This window comes from Mixophyes fleayi, chromosome 4 (assembly GCF_038048845.1).
Source record: "Mixophyes fleayi isolate aMixFle1 chromosome 4, aMixFle1.hap1, whole genome shotgun sequence".
NCBI lineage: Eukaryota > Metazoa > Chordata > Amphibia > Anura > Limnodynastidae > Mixophyes > Mixophyes fleayi.
This window is the reverse complement of record NC_134405.1, coordinates 297,520,232-297,541,317: the sequence shown is the minus strand read 5'-3', so window position 1 is coordinate 297,541,317 and position 21,086 is coordinate 297,520,232. Positions and strand designations below refer to the sequence as shown.

General features: G+C 42.4%; 1 protein-coding gene across 1 annotated transcript in view; it reads left to right on the top strand.

Moving 5' to 3' along the window:
• Positions 1 to 20,828, top strand: part of HMMR (hyaluronan mediated motility receptor) — a 49,875-nt gene extending 29,047 nt beyond the window's left edge. The window contains exons 11-21 of the mRNA XM_075209866.1: positions 76 to 173; positions 583 to 669; positions 1,221 to 1,399; positions 1,482 to 1,630; positions 1,839 to 2,053; positions 10,283 to 10,387; positions 12,075 to 13,058; positions 14,006 to 14,099; positions 15,415 to 15,591; positions 16,594 to 16,756; positions 20,684 to 20,828. Coding sequence (XP_075065967.1) covers positions 76 to 173; positions 583 to 669; positions 1,221 to 1,399; positions 1,482 to 1,630; positions 1,839 to 2,053; positions 10,283 to 10,387; positions 12,075 to 13,058; positions 14,006 to 14,099; positions 15,415 to 15,591; positions 16,594 to 16,756; positions 20,684 to 20,703 — 2,271 coding nt within the window. The 3' untranslated portion in view covers positions 20,704 to 20,828. The remainder of the gene's footprint in view (positions 1 to 75; positions 174 to 582; positions 670 to 1,220; positions 1,400 to 1,481; positions 1,631 to 1,838; positions 2,054 to 10,282; positions 10,388 to 12,074; positions 13,059 to 14,005; positions 14,100 to 15,414; positions 15,592 to 16,593; positions 16,757 to 20,683) is intronic.
• Positions 20,829 to 21,086: the final 258 nt, after the last annotated feature.

The window sequence follows — 21,086 nt, the reverse complement described above, 5'->3', positions numbered from 1 at the left end:
AATATGTTCTTTTTACTTAAGGATGTTTATGTAGTTCTATATTGTCCAAACTAAATTTGATTTAACTATTTTCAGGCTCTTGCCAAACTTGAAGAAATGGAGAGCAATCTCCTGCAGGCTCAGAACAAGTTGGAAGAAGCATTGCAAAAAGTCACTCATCTTGAAGAACAACTGTAAGTCTGCAGTTAGTGTGTTTTCCATAGCTTTAGAAGGATGTGATGAACGTCTTCAAGAATAATTCCACCCAAAACTGTGTTTCTATGTCCAGACCCCATGTAAACCAGATATAGCTATTTCAGGTTTTTTATGGAATTATCTAAGCTTTCAACATTTTAAAGTGGAATAAATAGGTGTCTTGTGGCTGTTCTTTATTTATCGGACATCTGTTTATCCAAGAAGGTGCAGGTAATATCTACTGCCATAAAAGAGCTCATTTTACCTATGTACAGTGGAAGCTGTTATTTTGTGTAATGAACCAGATTTCATGAGAATGCTCTCCATATATTTTAGTTTAGTTGTAACGAAGTACAGAAAATAGTAATAAGTAATTATACCCTTGACCACATGTAATCTTCACCCTAGCTCTGCAACAAGTGGGGAAAAGAACAAGCTTGTGGAGGAAAAGGCAGAAACGGAGAAGAAGCTTGCTGCAACTCTGGAGCAAATGAGGTAAAAACTTCTTGCACGTTCCATGTCATTAGGGAATTTATATATCAAGAGAGAATCTTGTATTAAGCAGAATTGCTCATTATTAGGTTTGTGTATCTCTTTCTATAATCATGCATACTATGTATTCACTATGTAAGAAATAAACTAGAGCTCCAGTATAAAGCTGTGGGTACATTACGTGAAAATTTACCCTTTAAGATACTTGAAATGTCATTTACCAATTTTATGCAGCTGAACACAAGTTTAGTCGTCCGTGGCTCCAGAGATTTTTTTTATTTTATTTTTTCCTATAAAGCAACTTGAATTTAAGTTTTACTAGTTCTTTGACTAGCTTCACTACTATGTAATATCCTTTCACTGAAAGTTTACAGTAATAATGATTGGAGGCTGGTAGCAGATTGGCACTACATATATGGTCCTGGTATATGAGTGACAGTGTGAACCAGCCATTGGACGCTATTGAAATACGCGATGGCCTACGTGTATGTGAGGGTGAAGTGTTTTGCATAACAGGAACTAGCTCCTAAAGCTTTTAAATTACTACTTTTTAGGGAAGGTATTGTGCAAGCTGAGAAGTACAGGCTGCATATAGACCAAGCGGAAGAGCTTTTGAAGCAGAAAGAGCTGGAGCAAATAAGCCAAAAAGACAACTTTGTCCAAAGAGAGGAGGAGCTATTGACCAAAATGACAGCGCTAGAAGAGATGTATGTTGCTCAACTGCAAGAAAAAGGTACGCCACCCGTTTGATATGGATATGAGACCTCTCTGCTTTATGTAATGGTGGAAAATAAAGTATTTAATTGTTGTTACAGAAACGTTCATCATTGAATGTAAAGCAAGAGAGGAAAGTTTAAATAAAGATCTTGAAACCTTAAAACAGCAAATGAGCCAAGGAGCTGGAGAACTTCAGTCTTCACAAAAGAGAGAGGAAGAACTGCGGCTGCTGATGGAGAAAGAGATGGTAATGTGGACACAAATAGTATTTGATTTGAAAATACCATAAAACGTCTCATTCTCCAAATATAGATTAAGTAAACATACCAGTGACTGCAGCTAAATTGCCTGTTGGTGGAGACATGTTCTATTGCCATTTATAAATAATCTTAAACCAATATACTGAAAATTACAGATAACTTTTATGTTTAATGTTCCTTCACTTTTTCTATTAGGAAATTTCAAACGCCCTCCGTCTAGAACTGGAGAATGTACAGGAGGGAATGATGACAGAGAGACGTCTTTTGGAAGAGGAGCTGGAAGGGACACTAGATGAACTTGATCGGCTGCAACAAGAGGAAGAAGTGGCTGAGAAACTCATTTCCCAACTGGAAGAAAAAAATAAGAAGAGGGCAGAGGAGCTTGTTTGTCTAGCGGAAACGCTAAAAGGGTATGTTAATCTGCATTATTGAAACAATATGGCATGCAACCACCATGCCAGGGTTCATAACCTAAAGGCTCGTTGTTACAGCTTTCCTTTAAAGTTTAGATGCAATAAAATCACTTTTTCTCTTTCATCCGGTCTGGGGGACACTGCTTTACCATGGGTTGTGGAGGGGAGCTTGGGAGTTGGCACCTAACTAGTTAACTTTAGTACTGCTGGCAAACCCCTCCCCTCTACAATCCCCCTGCCTCTTCCTGTCCAGTTTTTTTTAGGTGCCCTGGAGTTGGGGCAGTGTTTTAGTACTTAGGTAAATTTTATAGATTTACTTTATTTTATTTCCTTTTTTTAGGGTTTTTTCCTTCAACAGTGGCAGCGCTGGAGTGTGTTCTACTATAGAGAACACACTCACAGCTTCAGCAGCGCAGGCATCCGTTTGCCAGACGAGCGCCAGCGGCGCTCACTGGTATATATTTGCAAAGTCTAGAGGTGCCTGATTGAGGAGTGAACAAGGGTCTCACGGACCGCTGTCACTCCTCTAACCCCCCCCCTCCCCCGATAACCGGCGCTGCCATTACAGGCAGAGAGTGCCGGTTATCGGCAGCGGACAAACGTCGCCGGCCATTTTATTTTTTTCTGACAGCCAGCGCTAGACGGAGAAGGAGGAGAGGGGGCCATACCACGATTCCCCCCTCATACATAGGAGGGGGGCGCCGGGTAGCTATTGCTGCGGAGACCTCTGTCCTAGAGGTCTCCACTACTCTGCCACGCTTGGAGCTTTTTTTTATCAGGCTCCATGTTTTTTTATTTCAATTTATGCTAAATAGCTGCAAAGCAGCAGTTACTGAAGGGGGGGGAGCTACAGAATAGAGTTCCCCCCACCTTCCTGAGAGAGATGGTTTTTCCCAGCCTTCTGGCGCCAAGAGAAGCCCGGGAAGAGGAACAGAACGCAGGGAGCAGGCACAGGACAAACTGCTGTTGAACTTCTCCCCTTGTGTGGCCTATTGGCTAAGTATCACCTTTATTACACACTTTCTAATGTTTAATAACTGGGCCAGTAGGATTTACATTATAGTCTCCTACTGGTTTACATATATATTGGTGGTATTAATTTTTTACAAGTACAACTTTTATAAAATATCTGTTGATTACTTGTTTTCATATCTGTTCCTCCACATTTATATACTTGCTCTCTCTATCTCTCTCTCTCCATTTTTCTCTGTGCTCAGCTAGAGTCATATTTTACTCTGTGTGTTTGGTGTACCTTCCTTTATAAGATGACAGATAAGGGAAAGGGCCCCATGGCTAAATACTTCACATGCTCAAAATGTCATGTAAAATTACCGTGTGGCCAGAAGGACCCTTTGGCGCTCTGCATGCGAAGCAGGGTTTCCCACTGTGCATACCCAGCAGGTTTCAGCCCCACCGACGGAGGAACCGGCCTGGGTGGCCTCCCTGACACAGTCGGTTTCCTCCTTAGCTCAGATGGTTTTCCAGTCTAATCAGTTGTTATCTACTGTAGCAACTTCGGTGGCTAGTAATGCTAACCCACAGTCAGACCTCCCGGCTTCCTCAGGTTCTAGTGCAGGGGGTTTGCCAGGACCTTCCTCGTTGCAGCCTGACCCAGCCCCTGTTCTTACAGACCCGGCATGGTCTACGGCATTTTTAAAGGGCTTGAACAAGCTAAACCAGTTGCTTGATACCGCTAATACCCCGCCTGCTAAAAGAAGGAGACCTAGATCAGTAAATCCCCTTGTGGTCCTATCAGACTCTGAGGAGGGTTCTGAGGAAGAGGGGGAAATTTATTCAGATTCTGACCAATTACTCCAATTGCAACAGGAAGACTATCCCAAGAACCAATTTGTTAATGATTTGGTTTTAGCGGTTAGACAAGCGCTGGACCTCCCTGAACCGGAGGATCTTACCCCCAGAGACAGGAGCCTCTTTAAGAAGGATAAGAGAAAGGCCAGCCATTTTCCCCCTTCTGCTGAGCTTAGGGTTATTGCCGAAGGGGCATGGAAACAGCCTGAAAGAAGGTTTTCTATTCCTAGGAGATTCTCTTCCCTGTATCCCTTAGAAGAAGAGGTGGTTCGCTGGGAGACTATTCCCAAGGTGGATATCCCTATTACCCGATTGGCAAAGCATACCTTACTCCCAGCTCCTGGTTCAGCGTCCTTTTCCAGACGCCAACGACCGCAAAGTTGAATCCCAGCTAAAATCCATTTTTGCGGCTGCGGGTTCCTCTTTCAGACCTACTTTTGCCTCAGCTTGGGTGGCTAGAGCCATGGAAGCTTGGGCAGACCAACTGGCAGAAGCCTTACAGGACTCAGAACTTCTCCCCCTGGCCATGCACTTGAAGGAGGCTTCGGGGTACCTATACGAGGCAACCCAGAACTCAGCGGCAGTCTCCTCTTCCATTCAGGCGGCCTCTATTTCTGCAAGAAGAACGCTATGGCTGAAATCCTGGGAGGGTGATGCGGAATCAAAAAGGTCCGTTGAATCTATTCCATTTTCTGCAGCAGGTTTGTTCGGACCGGAATTAGATACCCTTATTTCACAGGCAACGGGGGGCAAAAGCACTTCCTTGCCAGTATATTCGTACAGGAGCCGCAACTCTCGGGGCAGCTCTTTCTGTCAGCCCTTTCGGGGGACCTCCTCTCATAGGGGACAGTCCTTTAGGGGCAGACAACCTAATTCTCGAGGCTCCTCCACTAGAGGGAGATCCTCGTTTGCATCTAGGCGCCAGGCCTCCAAAAACCAGGAGAAACCTGCGTCCTGACTGCCTCCCCGTTCCACAGGGGACACCAGTGGGGGGACGTCTGTCTCTATTTTGGGAACAGTGAGCAGAGTCTTCCCAGGATCCCTGGATCCGGGAAATCATTTCAGAAGGATACAGGATAGAACTGTTGGGCCCGGCCCCGCAGCGTTACTTCCAGACTCCGCTCCCCCGGGATCCATCAAGAAGACAGGCTATACAGGATTGTGTCGCTTCCCTTCTGCTTCAGAGGGTCATCTGCAGAGTTCCAGATTGCCAGAAAGGGCGAGGGTTCTAATCCAACCTGTTCCTAGTCAAGAAGCCGGACGGCTCTTTTCGTCCCATACTAAACTTAAAAGGCCTCAATGTTCACTTAAGGGTCAACAGATTTCGGATGGAATCTCTGAGGTCAGTAATAAACGGCCTAGAAAAGGACCAGTATATGGTGTCCATAGATATAAAGGACGCATATCTCCACGTTCCCATTTGGATCCACCATCAGTCTCTTCTCAGATTCTCGGTGGGATCTTTTCACTACCAGTTTCGGGCTCTCCCCTCCGGCCTCTCAACGGCGCCAAGGGTCTTCACAAAAATTATGTCAATAATGGCAGCATGTCTTCACCTGCAGGGAGTTCAGGTCGTTTCTTACTTATTTGGACGACCTACTCATCAAGGCTTCCTCCGAAGATTGTCTTCTTCATTTATCCCTCACCCGAGCGGTTCTCGAGGGCCACGGTTGGCTGATAAATTCAGCAAAATCCCAGATGGTTCCGTGTCAGCGCATGGTTTTTCTGGGGCTCATCATGGACACCAGCAAACAGAGGGTGTTTCTCCCAGTAGAGAAGATCAGCTCTATTCAGACTGTAACTAAGGTTTTGTCTTCCCCAAGTCCCTCAATGCATTTATGCATGAGGCTACTCGGAAAGATGGTGGCCTCCTTCGAGACCATTCCCTTTGGTTGGGCCCATTCTCGATGTTTCCAGTGGGATCTACTGTCGAAGTGGTCGGGTTCACACCTACACCTAGAACGTCAGAGGATCTCCCTATTCCCGAGGGCGAGGGAATCTCTTCAGTGGTGGCTGGTTCAGGATCATCTGCAGGTAGGCAGATCCTTCGCTCCATGGTCGTGGATCATAGCCACGACGGACGCCAGCCTGAAGGGTTGGGGGGCGGTAGTCCTGCACCTCCGACTTCAGTGACGCTGGTCGGTTCAGGAATCGGCTCTATCGATAAATGTATTAGAATTGAAGGCCATTCTATTGGCCCTCAAGGGGGAGCTCAGCCCCTTCTTCGGGCCACCCGGTCAGAATTCAATCCGACAATGCCACGGCTGTTGCATATGTCAACAGACAGGGAGGAACCAGGAGTGCAGCTGCCATGGATATCGCAGCTCAAATACTGTTTTGGGCGGAGTTAAACGTTCCGGCTATTTCTGCAGTCTTCATTCCAGGAATAGAAAACTGGGAGGTGGACTATCTAAGCCGAATTCAGATGATGCCGGGAGAGTGGTCACGCCACCCGGAAGTCTTCCAGTTCCTGGTTCAGAAGTGGGGCCTTCCGGACATAGATCTCATGGCCTCCAGACACAACAGGAAAGTTCAAAGGTTTTGCGCAAGGGCAAGGGATCCCTTAGCGGTAGCAGTGGATGTCATGACTATGTCATGGGAGTTCAGGATGGGATACCTATTTCCTCCAATTCCCATGCTTCCTCGCGTCCTCAAACGAGTAAGGCAGGGCGGTCTGCCGGTAATTCTAGTTGCTCCCTCTTGGCCGCGCCGAGCGTGGTACGCAGACATATTGTCAATGGCGGAAGGACCAGGGGTCCATCTTCCGCATCGAGACGACCTTCTTCTACAGGGTCCATTCCACCACCAGAGTTTACCTCAGCTCAGTTTAACGGCATGGCTGTTGAAGCCAGCCTCTGGAGGTCTAGAGGTTTTTCTTCCAGCGTAGTTAACACTTTGATGTTAGCTAGGAAACCTGTTACATCTCGCATCTATCACAGGATCTGGAAGGCCTACATTAGGTGGTGCGAAAGCAGGACATGCCTTTCATCCGCTTTTCATATTCCTCGCTTATTAGCTTTTCTTCAAAAGGGCCAGGAAGCAGGTCTCAGATTAGGTTCCCTAAAGGTGCAGGTATCGGCACTTTCAGTATTCTTTCATATGAAATTAGCTGATTTGCCAGATATTAGAACTTTTTTTCAGGGACTCTTGTACATACAGCCTCCTTATGTACCTCCTACAGCTCCGTGGGACCTCAACATGGTACTGGATATGCTCAAGGGGCCTCAATTTGAGCTCTTGAGAGAGACAGATTTAAAATGGTTGACCTGGAAGGTCCTCTTTCTTCTGGCTATCGCATCTGCTCGTAGAGTTTCTGAATTAGCCCTGTCATGTAGAGAACCTTATTTGGTTTTCCACGAGGACAGAGCGGTGTTAAAGACCCTTCCTTCCTTTGTCCCTAAAGTAGTGTCAGCTTTCCATCTTAACCAGGATATTGTAGTTCCAGTCTTTTCAGCTTCTTCCCATTCAGATAAAAAATCTATGGAGAAGCTAGATGTTGTTAGGGCTCTACGTATATATGTCAAAAGAACTTCCCAGATTAGACGTACCGATTCTCTTTTTGTCCTTTATGACGCTAATAAGAGAGGCTGGCCAGCCTCAAAACAATCCATCGCTAGATGGATTACGTCTACCTTCAGACTAGCATATATAAAGGCTAGCCGTCCTGTGCCGGAGAGACTTACAGCCCATTCCACCAGATCGGTAGGGGTTTCGTTGGCAGCAAGGAATGGAGCTTCTGCAGACCAGCTTTGCAGGGCAGCCACCTGGTCCTCTGTCCATACCTTTGCAAAATTTTATCAGTTTAATGTTTTTGCATCAGCTGATGCAGATTTCGCTCGTAATGCCTTACGAGCGGGATTTTCAGAGTAGTCCCACCCTTAGGGGGCTGCTTTAGAACGTCCCCATGGTAAAGCAGTGTCCCCCAGACCGGATGAAAGAGAAAAGAGGATTTATGTACTTACGTTAAATCCGTTTCTCTGATTCCGTCTGGGGGACACTGCGATCCCTCCCGTCTGTTTTTCTTCTGTGTGCTCTTGTGTGACTGCCCTTTTTATCCTTGGGCTTTGTTAAAACTAACTGGACAGGAAGAGGCAGGGGGATTGTAGAGGGGAGGGGTTTGCCAGCAGTACTAAAGTTAACTAGTTAGGTGCCAACTCCCAAACTCCCCTCCACAACCCATGGTAAAGCAGTGTCCCTCAGAGGGAATCAGAGAAACGGATTTAACGTAAGTACATAAATCCTCTTTTTTGAAAACTATCTAATATCTATAATGGAAATGTGCAAGAAACTCCGTGCATCTATGGCAGTACAGTTCTAGTTCGTCATTGTCACATTTCCTTTTCCATTTGGTAGACATGGTGAATATTTTATGTTACAGGTCGGTAAATCTAGCAGTTTCAGTTCTTAAGCAGGCATATAGTTTTCTGTGCACAACACCTGCTGATTATTTAGTAACCGTTTCACAGGAATTGCAGCACCGTTTAGTAAGAACAAATAGTGTAGTTTCTGTTTAAAACGTTCCTTTGGGCAACACTCATCTTGCACGTCGGCACTTTCCCATGGTATGTTCAGTCTGAGGTGCATTCATCACCACGGCTTAGAGACCTTACAATTTTGTCCTTTTTGTAAATCTTAATGGATGTAAAATATTAATATTTTATATTGCTTTACCTAGTTTTCATGAGTGCTAGGTAGTATGGTTGCAGAGTAGTATACCCTTTACAATACTACAGTTTTACTTCCCAATAACTTCTTTATTCAGTCTTTTATTGAAATGTGATAATCCCCTCACAATACAATGCAGATGCGCCTAAACAAGTTAACAGATCACTGTACCCAAATGGCATCCGTCCATGTTGAAAATTAATAAAACGAAGGCTGGTAATAGTACACTATTTCTTATATTTAATTCATAGGTACAATTGTAGTATTGGTAGAAAGCTGATGTGGTCCCAATTTTTAAAAGGGGATAATATCAGAACCACAAAATTACCAAGAAACAGGACTTCAGTTGTAGCTAAAAATAATTTAAGGGATTCAGAGGGATGGCATTTTTAAATACATTATAAAAAATAATTTGACACTTCTGTGCATTATTTCATGAAGGGCCAATTTTTTTTTTTTTGCCGGTTAATTGTCAAACAGGATTTAGGTGGTGCAATTGATGTGATCATATTGAACACTTACACAAAATTTCACATAATTTTGGTATAGATGAGTTCTAGATAAGTGCATACATGGGTAGTGTCCCTTTATTCTTCTATGCTAAAGTCTAGTGGTATACAACATGGATCAATATAGTACATGCTATGGGAGGAGAGGTACATTTGAGTGGTATTGGGTGCAGGATGAGCAAATTAGTTTACCTACTCGGGGTAAGATCAGAGAACCAATAAACAGCCTTGCAGGACTCCAGACAAATAGGAGTTGATGATGATGATGTACCATATGTGTACATGAAGGACTGTTTGGGTTGATATGAACCTGGAGAGAATGGTCACAAATGGCCAATGGAGTGATTGGTGTGCAGGAAGCCGTGTTCAGAGCATTAGGGAGGTCCAGAAGGAGGATGGACAAGTAACCCTTTCCTGATTGTTCATCACTTTGGTGATGGTATTAATGAAATGTTGTGGACGGAAGCTCGTTTGTAGAGTCAAGAAGGACATGAGCAGGCAGGTGATCAATACGAAGCCACTCAAGTAAAGTGGAGACCAAAGGAAGGCGAGAAATAGAGCATAATCTTGAGAGAGAGGCTTGGTTGAGAGAAGGTTTATATAGACATTGTGAGATTATGCATGTTTAAGGAGGATAAGAATTAAGTTATGAAAGGTTGGTCTTGACAGACTTGTCTTTTCCAACATTAACTATGTAAGAATGGCTTGGGTGCAATGTCTAGTGTCACCCCATAAGGGCAGGGGCATGGCTACATCTGGAGAAAACCAAATATAATGACTGGATGAAGTGGCTAAATGAGTCTGTGCACAGATGGATAACTGTTTAGCATATACTTTATCTTATATTTGCTAGGCACAGTTGAGCCCTTGACTGGCATATTCACTGAGACTCTTAATAGTCAACTGTACACACGTTTTACAAAGCGAGTGCTGTATGGCCAGATGCAAGACCATTGGACCTACTACATGTATGTTCATGCAGCGTCCCCTCTGAATGCTTGTATATACTGTTGCCAATTTTCTTATACGGTTTCAGTGAAATCTTTTTGCAGTACCTTGAGCTGTATTAATCAAACATTGTGCAACTCTTATCAAATGTACAATGGGTGCAGGGAAAGCATCAAAGTGCATAAACCTTTTAACATTTGGAAGATCATGATTGATGAGGTAAGTTTCTCTGTCCTGTTGGTGTTCTGCCCCTCCTAGCGCTTACTAGTGCTAATAATTGAATGTTGTCTTTCAGAAAAAATGCTGCACTGGAACGAGCAAAAGAAAAACACAGAAAAACAATTTTGCAGATAAAGGAAGAGCAGAGTATGACACTGCTTAAACTTGCTGACTATGAAAGGTATCTATATGCTATTTGTACATATGAAACATGTAGTTCTTTAGGGTAGCCATGTAGTCTCGTTTTAATCTACTGTGCTTCGTCCTTGTTTTCAGTTTGTCAAGGTAAATAATTTGTACTTTCAGGATACTTTAATGCTTGCCCCCCAAATGATGAGGAGATTGGCAAATAATGCATGTTTTTTCTTTTTAACAGAAAATGACAGTTGATGGGTTAGAAACTATATACTTGTGAGCTTGAGTTTTCAGATGACATGTGGTTTGAAAGGATGGCACCAGTAAATGGTGACTCTATTACTAACAGCACCCCTGACCACTAGTAAAATATCCTATTACCCACTATATACCAACAGCAGCTGAGGACTTTAAAGTCCCAAATCGCAAGTTATATTCTCATTTTCTTTTTTCCTGCGCTGGCAACCCTTCTGGCTCTTTTAGAAGCTGTCTGTAGAGTATACAGGGACGTTCTTTTCAAAATGGCTAGATTGTGTTTGGAAGGCGTTAATTACCCAACCATATTGAACAGGTGTACTATAAGTTACTCTAATGTAGACCCACATACACAGCAAAAATCTTTTTTGCTGTAAAGGCGTTACATCTTTAAAAAAACAAATAGAAATTTCGCTCTTGTAGTATCTTGGGCTAAATAATTACATTTGTGACTGTGCATTCTCAACAGAATGGAAGCCTGAGTATGTTTAACATATTTTGCTTAAGGATGTCGTTCCCCCTCCCCTTTTTAAGAACCGTGTTCATGTCCTATTTTAAGCTTTACCTGCCACACAGAATTGATGGACACTCCATAGAACATCTATTGTGAAGTCTGTGAGTTGCCACTGAAGCTCTGATTGATCATGTGCCTACATAATTACTGGGTATAGAAATGAGCTAGCTTGTGATTTGGGGGCACTCTTTGAGGCAAGATGCTCCGTGAGCATAAGTTACTACTCTGCTCTGACGTGGACCTACCTCAATAGTCAGTGTAGTAATGAGGTCACTGAACCTGAGAGGAAGTCAGATATGAAATACAATAAGTCATCTACATGTGTCCAGTGTTCAAAAGGCTCTTTAAATGTAATATTTTATGCTCTATCTTTACATTACAATGGTTTCATGTTTTTGTGACCTCTTTAAAGATAGTTTGATTTATTGTTATAGTTTAGGCCGGCGGTTCCCAAACTGTGCGCCGCGGCTCCCAGGGGTGACGCGGTGCTGTCACTGGGGTGCCGCGGGCCAGCCATAAAAAAAGAGAGAGCACATAAACTTACCAATCCGCCGGGCGCCGGGACCCAGCAGCCTCCTCTCTCCCGCAGCTGTCACTGAATATCGACGTCAGTGACAGCTGCGGGAGAGAGGAGGCTGCTGGGTCCCGGCGCCCGGCGGATTGGTAAGTTTATGTGCTTTTTTTTTTTTTTTTATGGCTGGGAGAAGTAGAGGGGGGCATTTTTGCATACAACTAAATAAGTATTTCTGTCCTGACCTAAATACTTATTACATTTTTTTGACCCAACTACTTCTAAAACAGGACTGCTCAGTAATTATTTTGGAGGGGTGCCTTGAAAAAATTTGGAGACTCTAAGGGTGCCGTGAACTGCAAAAGTTTGGGAACCACTGGTTTAGGCTATAACTAGGTTTAGGTAACGTGTGTGTATCATATTATAAATGTTTTGTTTTTGTTTTTTTTCCAGTTACAGGGTTTCAGCAACCACAGAAATTGATTCCTTAAAATCTACAAACGCGTCCCTGCATGATAAATTTGCTCAGGCAGAAAAGGATAAGGACGCGTTACAACAACAGCTTGAAGACGAAACCAAAGCAATGGAAGATTTGGAACTGCAAGTCTGTAAGCTACAAGAAGAGTGCAGCAACACTAAGGAAGCTTTGGAGCACAAACTACTTGAGCTGCAGGAGACTTCAGCCCAAACAAAGGAAAGCTTGGAAATGCAGCTTGTTGAACTCCAAGAGACATCGAGCAGAATGAAGGAAAGTTTAGAACAGCAGCTTCTTCAGCTACAGGAGAACTCTGCTAAAAGTAAGGAAGATTTAGAACAGCAACTATTTGCGCTCCAGCAGACCTCCAATAAAACACAGGAATTATTGGAACAGCAGCTTCTTGAGCTTCAAGATAAAAAGGAAAGCTTAGAAAAGCAGCTTTACGAGCTTCAGGAAACCTCTGCCACAACGAAGAAACTATTGGAACAGCAAATTGAGGTCCAGGATGCTGCAGAAAAAGACAAAGAAGTTTTGAGGCAGCAGCTTTCTGAGCTCAAGGAGGCCTCAAACAGAACCAAAGAGGAGTTAGAGAAACAACTGCATCAGCTGCAAGAGTCCTCAACCAAAACGGTGTTTGAGTTAGAGCTGCAGGTGCTTGAACTACAGAATGAATCTCTCAAAACAAAGAACAAGGTGGAGCAGGAACGTCAAGAACTGTTGACTGAAAATAAGGATGCCATGGAAAAGGAAATTCATGAGCAGAACGTGGCTTCTGCTAAAATAAGAGACGAATTGGAGCATGAGCTGGAACAGTCAAATAAATCCAAGGAAAGGTTGGAAATGCAACGTCATGAGCTTCAAAAGATCAATGCTCAAATGAAAGAAGAACTAGAGGAGCAAAATAGACAACTCTATGATCTGAGGAACCAACTTACTGAGCTACAAGATGAACATATGAGGTATGATAGCTAGAAAAACCTACATTTTATGTAAGTTGGGGATTATACAGGGCAATTCAAAAGTCACCGTACAACCTTTTATTTCAAAAACTCGACAGGAAATTGGGAAACCTGAATACTCCAGTAAGGTATGGGTGACGTGGTCTATCTTTTACGGTATGTACCAAACATGGGCGCCATCTTGAAATCGGCCCAATTCCTGTAGAGTTTTTGAAATAAAAGGGTTTACTGCGACTTTTGAATCGCCCTGTACACTAGTTGTAAATGTTTGTTTTGGTTGGTCTCAGTCAAATAGGCATAAATTTGTTTCCAGACCTATCCTGTGTTCAAAAAAGATATACAAAATGTGTGCTGCAGTTGTCCTGAGGGATTTGGAACTTGTGGAAGGCACAGAACACTCTGCATAATCCTCTTTGCAAAATTACATATTGACTAAATGTATTAGTTCATAAGGAAAGCAGAAAAGTTCTTACTGCATGATTAAACATCACAACATCATGGCTGAAACTGGAGGACAATACTAAAGTCTTTTCTGAAGGCTTGGTAATTGGAATATAAATTTGGAGAAAATTACTATTTTTCAGAAGCTCTTTACTGATGCTTGTTGCTTGCAGTAATATTTAGTAATTAGGTCCTCTTCTCCCTTCCGTATATTCTCATTTCACATAAAGCCACATCTGATGTGCTGGCTGGGTTGTAGGGACAACGAAACTTCCAAAGCTGCAAACGTGAAACTTATAGCGTCCGTGCGTTAAAGATCGGCCTGCCACTGGCAATTAGCAGCTGTTAATTCATGCCTTGTAACGCGGTTTATGTAAAACAAATGCCACAAAGCTAGTGTATTTGTGATATAAGCAGAAAGTGTTGTGCAGTGTATGCCATATGTGCACTACTGAAACGTGCTCATCAGAATTTGTAATGCAAATATACAATATGCTTCCATGCAGAATGCAGTCTGAAACGAATGCGGCTGAAAAGATGGAAACGGTTAAGTGGCGCACCATGTTCGAGGAGCTGCAAAATAAAGTTCGACCGTTTCAGGTGAGCTTAATGTGTTCTATAGACATCAGTCTGCAACGAATAGTTTTCTTTACATAAAAGGTTCATAAAACTTGCCCAGCCTCGAACATGCTAGCTGTCATACCACAATACTCTTGCCACTTTATCAAGCAAAGTAATGCTGCCCATCATAACACCAGATTTACACTTATGTCTGCCAGATTCATTGGGTATTACTTTATTGTTGTGCCTCCTCAAAGTGTACTGTAATACAGACATGGCTTTCTTTCGGTAGCACATTGTAATACAACTCGCTCATATTCATGTGTACAATTTGAATGTATGCCTTTAGAAGAAAGGTTAATAGGGATGGAGAAGATAAATTATTGGATATGACAGGTTGGATACCAAGTCGTTCATTGTAATACTCATAGATACTTGGCTGTGTGACAGTGTTGCATTACTGGAAGGTGGTTTTTGTTTTTGTACCATTTTATCCTTTAGCAGTAAGGTGTTCAGACTGGGTTATGTTTACCCATCGGAAGAAGACGTTACTCCTTGTATTGCTCTGCATATTATGAGGTCACTCGCCCCTTTTTAATTTGCACACTCCGCTGTCTTCTGAAGTGTGGCAGATGTTGTCTGCACCTTTTCTACTAATGGTATTGTTCACCACTTTTAAGTGCTATAAAGTGGACCTACCTAGGGTAAGTTTGGGTCCAGCACATGGGATACACTCAGAATAGTAGGAATGCTGTTAACAGCAGCTTCTGTGTGGTCCATGTGACTGCAGATCACAACCTGCCTCCAGCAACCTAAATTTCCAACACTCATTGTGCAGCTTTCCCAGATGAGACAGTACTATCTGGCCCATGAGGACTGTCCTGCTCCCCTTGTGGATGAGCAGGAAGGCTCACTTGAGGGTGGCAGAGTAGTCTTGGGACAGCCTTGTTAATTCTAGGGTGCAAGCATATCATTCCCAGGAACCCACTGCATAAGAAGGGCAATAGTCCACCTCGCCCCCCCAATCTTTGGTGACCCACAGTTGCTGTTCCAATTGCCAGGTTTAATTTACCTGTGGGAAGTTCATGCTCCACTTATATTACTGGCGCCACTTCACAATCCCAGGTGTCAGATATGTGGTTCCTCGGACAGTTTCTGGACATTGCTCACATTTTTTTTCTCACCTAACATTCCTGGCATGGGGGGTCCAAAATGAACCTGTTCTTCTTTCATCCAATTTGGTTGTATGAGGGGACTCGGTTAACTATTTAATTGCCAACTTCTAACAGCTTTTCAGTGTTTAAGTACCCTTGGAGTTGTGCTTAATTTTGGCTGACTTTTGTATTTACTGCAGCAACAATTGGATGCATTTGAAGCTGAAAAGAACGCTCTACTTAATGAGAACGGAGCAGCACAGGATGAAATGAACAAGCTCAGTGAAGCGTATGCCAAGCTGCTTGGGCATCAAAATCAAAAGCAGAAGATCAAACATGTTATGAAGCTGAAAACCGAGAACACGCAGCTCAAACAGGTGCTGTCCAAGTGTTTTATGGTGACTGGACCGTATTAGGCTGCAGTAATTCTCAATTATCTTTTGTTTTTAGAACACTTTTAGAAATGTTACCAGTGACATTCCTGAGACTATTTTCCTAGACCCCTTTTCTCTCAAGTATTGACTATCACCCTACCACATCTCCAATATACTGTATTCATATATTCTGATGTGTGTGTGTGTGTGTGTGTGTGTATATATATATATATATAGATGTATTAACTGTTTCAAATGCACTGAATCTGTGTACCACACTGAAGGGAACATGTGTTTGGGGGGAATTGTAGTGGAATGTAGAAGTTGTGGATGAAAATGCTGAAGTGGTGTGAAATAAATCTTCCATGGTGCTGCAGAACGTCTGTAGTTTTAGTAAGTGGCTGGAATGGATGAGGATGTTCAGTTATGTTCAAAGGTTCCAGTGCAAGGGAAATGTAGACTGTGAAAGGATCAATCCGTGGACACTTAACTGCACATTCCTACATAAATGACAAATATGACAACCTCCATGCACATACTGGATAAAGTAATGAAAAGCAGCAATGTAATACGTACAACTTGCAAGAGATTATAAATTCTAATCTGCATATTTTTATGTAGTTAATGTAAAAATAAATACTGTAGATTCCTTACAGGGATTCTTCACTTTTTTCTTTTCATTTGTATAGCACTGATACAGGGAATGTTCTCAGTGTTGTAATTTTGGCTTGTAGATATTCTGCTTTGGTAACAACTATGGGCACGTAAAGGCAGTAATGTAGACTTATAAAGCTGGACGAATTTAAACTAGACAATGATCAAATACTTTGTGACAATGCACTGCAATAATGCTTAATAGATAATTGAATAAATGTTAAGGTTATTGGCTACATTATGGGTTTTGTTTTGCATTAACCTGAAAAAAACAAAACACTGCTTTAATATTAAGCGTTTGTATGCTGTATCTAAAGTGTTCATTTTTTTTTTTTTTTTTCTGTTCTCTAGGAGGTTACCAAACTGAGATCTCAGCTGGCAAAGGAAAAGCAAACTGAAAAACAGCTGCAGTCCCACGTCAATGAATTGCAAGGCATAAAACGCTTTGATGCATCCAAAGCATTCCAGCACAATGTCAAAGAGAACATTTATCCTAAAGCTCCATTAAGAGATGGTAAGACCAATCAACTAGTAGTTAATTGGGATGGGAGAGGTATTGGGGGAGGGGAGGGTGGCACGGTGGGCAATATTTGTAAACTGCATTTCAAACCAGTTTTTTTTGTTTTTTTTTTGCAGACAGTTTAAGGTACACTTTATATCTCTGAGCACTAGCAATATATATTTCTACATACTAGATTTTGCCACTTGTTAAAGGAATGCTGACTCCATATTTACGCAAAGAATGTGTAAGAAGGTTCTAATGGTTGTCTTCAATTCCCATCTTAATTTCATTTGCACTACTAGTTGGTTGACACTACTCACCTTGGGGTATAGAGGGCGCTGTGTAGAGTAAGGCACTAAAAATTATTAATAATAATATCTTTGACTTTTATAAGGTGCCACAAAGGGTCCTCAGTGCCGTACATTACATATACAGAAAACTGAACCAAGACACAACATGATACAAAAATGTATACAAACACAGGTGACAGGGTAAAGCAAATCAGATTAATCTGGGACAGATAGTGAAAGGGATGGTAGAAATCAGCGAGAAGAAGGCCCGAACTTTAATAAACAGGGAAACCAGGGCTAGCGAAGCAGGCCAAGAGGTACAGAGGGTGAAGGAACAGTAGAAGGAGCACGCACGGAAAGAGGGCCCTGCTCATGAGAGCTTACATTCTAAAGGGAAGTGGGAGACACAAATAGGGTGGTACTAACTGGAGGAGAGAGTTAGGAGGAGGACTGATGGGCTTCAATAAAGAAATGAGTGTTAAGGGCACAATTGAAGCCTTTGAGAGTAGATGCTAACCTGATGGAACGTGGAAGATAGTTCCACAGCAGGGGAGCAGCCCGGGCAAAATCCTGAAAACGGTGGTCACAGGTAGAGCGAAGGGGGCGGGTAGGAGTGTGGGTAGAGATGAGATTGGAGATGTAGGGAGGGGAGGATTGACTAAGAACTTTAAATGTGAGGGTGAGGAGTTTAAATTTAATTCTATAGGGTATGGGGAGCCAATGTAGTGACTGCTGGAGGGAGACTGCAGATACAGAGCGGCGGGAGAGAAAAATGAGGCGGGCAGCAGCATTGAGGATAGACTTAAGAGGGTCAAGGCGAGCTACTCTAACCTGCTCCCTTCCAGCCACCATCTTCAATTTTTTTAATGGTGACTACAGGGTAGGCCACGTTTTTAGTTTAGTCTTTATCTTTTTATTTTATATATTTTTTTTGCAATCTTTACTTCGAATGTCTGAGACAGCGGCGTTCACTAGGTGAACACTTCGACTAGCAGTTAGGGAGAGCTCTAAAGGTGCTTCAGTGCCGCCCCCTTATCAAGTGCTGGTCCCCAGGAAAGGGTCAATCTGCACCAGTAATGTGCCTGGGGACCCAGCCTCTGTCTAGGGCAGCGTTGTAGGCCACCTTGGGACCGTGGCTGCTGCAGCTGTTTCCCAGGCAGAGGGGATGTCAGCGCTGCCTGCAGTCTGTGCCCGGTCAGTCCCCTGCTCAGCAGTTTGACTGTGGAACAAGATTAGTGTATAGTTCCTGCGCTCAATCACTGATGAAGGATAAACTACTTGGTAAGTAGGATAGAGAGAAGTGGATATCTATAGAATACATTTAAAACCTTGGCTCTATGTCACAAGACTTTTTTTCAATATTTTGACCATTTAGTATATAGATATCCGCTTTTCTCTCTAGCCTACTTACTGAGTAGTTTTTCCTTCATCAGTGATTGAGCGCTGGTATTATGCACTTTTATTGGCCAATTGGAGGTGGGTCACCTGATCAGCTGTTCTTAGATTTTTCTGCATGAACGACTCCAATATTTTGCCGTTCTGTGGAACAAGATTGCCCATCAATGTGCTCCAGTTGCGGGCAGTGTTCAATGTACTAGTTCAGGTCAGAGCATGACTGGCACAGACTGAATTGCATTCAATCAGACAACGCTACAGCAGTGATCTATATAAATCAGGGCGGGACCAGAAGTTGCCAAAATTATGAAATGTGCACGTGATGTAATCAAAATTATATTGATGCCTATATTCAGTTATGTCTTTTCCTCCAATGTTGAAATGCAATATTCACTCATTAACAATGAAACAACAAAAAATATACATAGTGATGCAATCAATTATAATGTGTAATAGATTCATAAGCTGTTTATTCCTCAAAACATTATATTTTTCTTTCTGATTTTACAGCAGAAATGTGCTCTTAGTTTATAAATGCAGTACCAATTGTTAGTGAGAATAAGTGCGTGTTAATGCTGGAAAATCTTCAGTATATAACAGGATCGTTGTCTAATAGAAGAGCTCCTTTAAATATCTCACTTACAAGATGTATTCTTAAATAAGAGCCTCAAAAGACATCTTTAGAAGTGTTCAAATTTTAATTCTTCCACTTATTGAGGGAAAAATGGTATTTATCTCATGCCAGTTCCAAGCAGTGAAAAGAAAACATTAATTCAATCATCTCTTAAAATACAATTCCATTAAAATGAGAGTCCAAATTAGTCCTACCATACTTATGCACAAATGATTGCAGACAGAAAGATCTTTAAATAGTCCGGACAAACTAGAATAATTCAGCCAAGTTAGATGTTAATAGCAGGAGTACTTGATACACCTCCAATCGACGCATTTCAATCTAATGGCCTTTATCAAGGTAAACTTACCTTGAGCCCTTGGCGTCGGTTTCTTTAAAACTGCTTACTTGGAAGGTTTCCTTTTTGTTGACCATTTCTTCAACCAAGCGGGTTTCCGAATTAGCGGCTTTTTCATGTCGCCTTCCTTTCTTGATTTTTCATGATAGGGCGGTTTTACACACTTTACTGTCTTCAGCCAAAGGTGGTGTCAAAATTTTCATATCAACCAGGAAATGGTTATTCATATGTTGCCTTGTGACAGGTTTTCTAACCAAGAGGGTTCTAGCCCTCTTGGATGCGGTTAGGGATTTATGTGGATCGTAAGTCAAAGATGAGGAAGACGGATGGCCTTCTGGTACTATATGATATTTGCATGCGTGGCTGGCCAGCTACGAAACAGACTGTTACCAGGTGGATTACTGACCCTATTCATCAGGCTTACATTTTAAATGGATCTCCTGTTCCTGAAGGCCTTATGGCTCATTCTACCAGATCAGTTAGCACTTCTTGGGCAGCACGGCATGGGGCTGCGGTTGAACAGTTGTGCAGGGCTGCTACCTGGTCTTCCATCCATACTTTTACCAGATTTTACAGGTTGCACATCTTTTCTTCCAAAGATGCCAGTTTTGGCCATAATGTTTTAGGTGCCGCTCAGTATGAGCATTCCCACCCATAAGGGTAGTGCAAGTGATAATGGGATTTTTGTACTTGCTGTAAAATCTCACTTTACCCAGTTGGGGACACTCTGCTCCTATCCGTTCTGACTGGTTGCGGCTTTGTTAGTAAATAAACTGAAGATGGTGGCCGGGGAGGGGAGTAGGCTAGATGGATTTTTAGTGCCTTACGCCACACAGCGCCCTTTATACGCCAAGGTGAGCAGTGTCATTCCCTCCCCCCCCCCCCCCAACTGGGTTAAGTGAGAGAATTTTACAGTAAGTACAAAAATCCCATTTTCTTCCTGGTGCTCCTCTATAGAGTATGATAATACTCTACAATACAATCACTTTGCGACATGGCCTAGTGGCAAGCAATGCGTGACATGAGAATGGTGCATGGTATGATTGGAGATGTGGTGCTTCCCAATAGGATCAAAAGTGTAATGACTAAGAGTAAGTTTGTGCAGTTTAGCCTGCACAGAGGAATAGCATCAAATTATAACTACCCTGTACTAGACACGTGTAGCAAAACATAATGTTCCAACATTTTTCAAGTGTGCAAGTGCACTCACATTATTCTTCCAGGTACGTTTTGTGTATTTAATAACCTTTTCTAACTTATCTTTTTATTCTTTTCTTATACAGGAAACAGAAGCAAGTGCTGAGGGAGACCTGTATTTTTCTACTTGTATCATAATTTGATACCCAAGAAGTAGTTATAATGTTTTGAACATAGTATGTTTATTTTATAAATACTGCTTATAATATCTATTAAATCATGTAAATGAGAGTCTGTTTTTATTATGTTTTTAGAAACCGTTGGCACACTTTTTAATAAATATATGTGAGTGCTGCATTTTATTTCCTTTTACAAATGTCACTTGGAATTCATATATTGCAGTCAGAGGTAAGGGATGGGTCTTTAATAAACTGCTTCATTGTCAATCAAATGTAGACTATGCATGGAATGAAGAAGCATTGACGCTTGTAAACTTGGAATGTGTAATTTTTTAAATAAAAGCGTGAAGACCAAATAGGAAACTGTTTT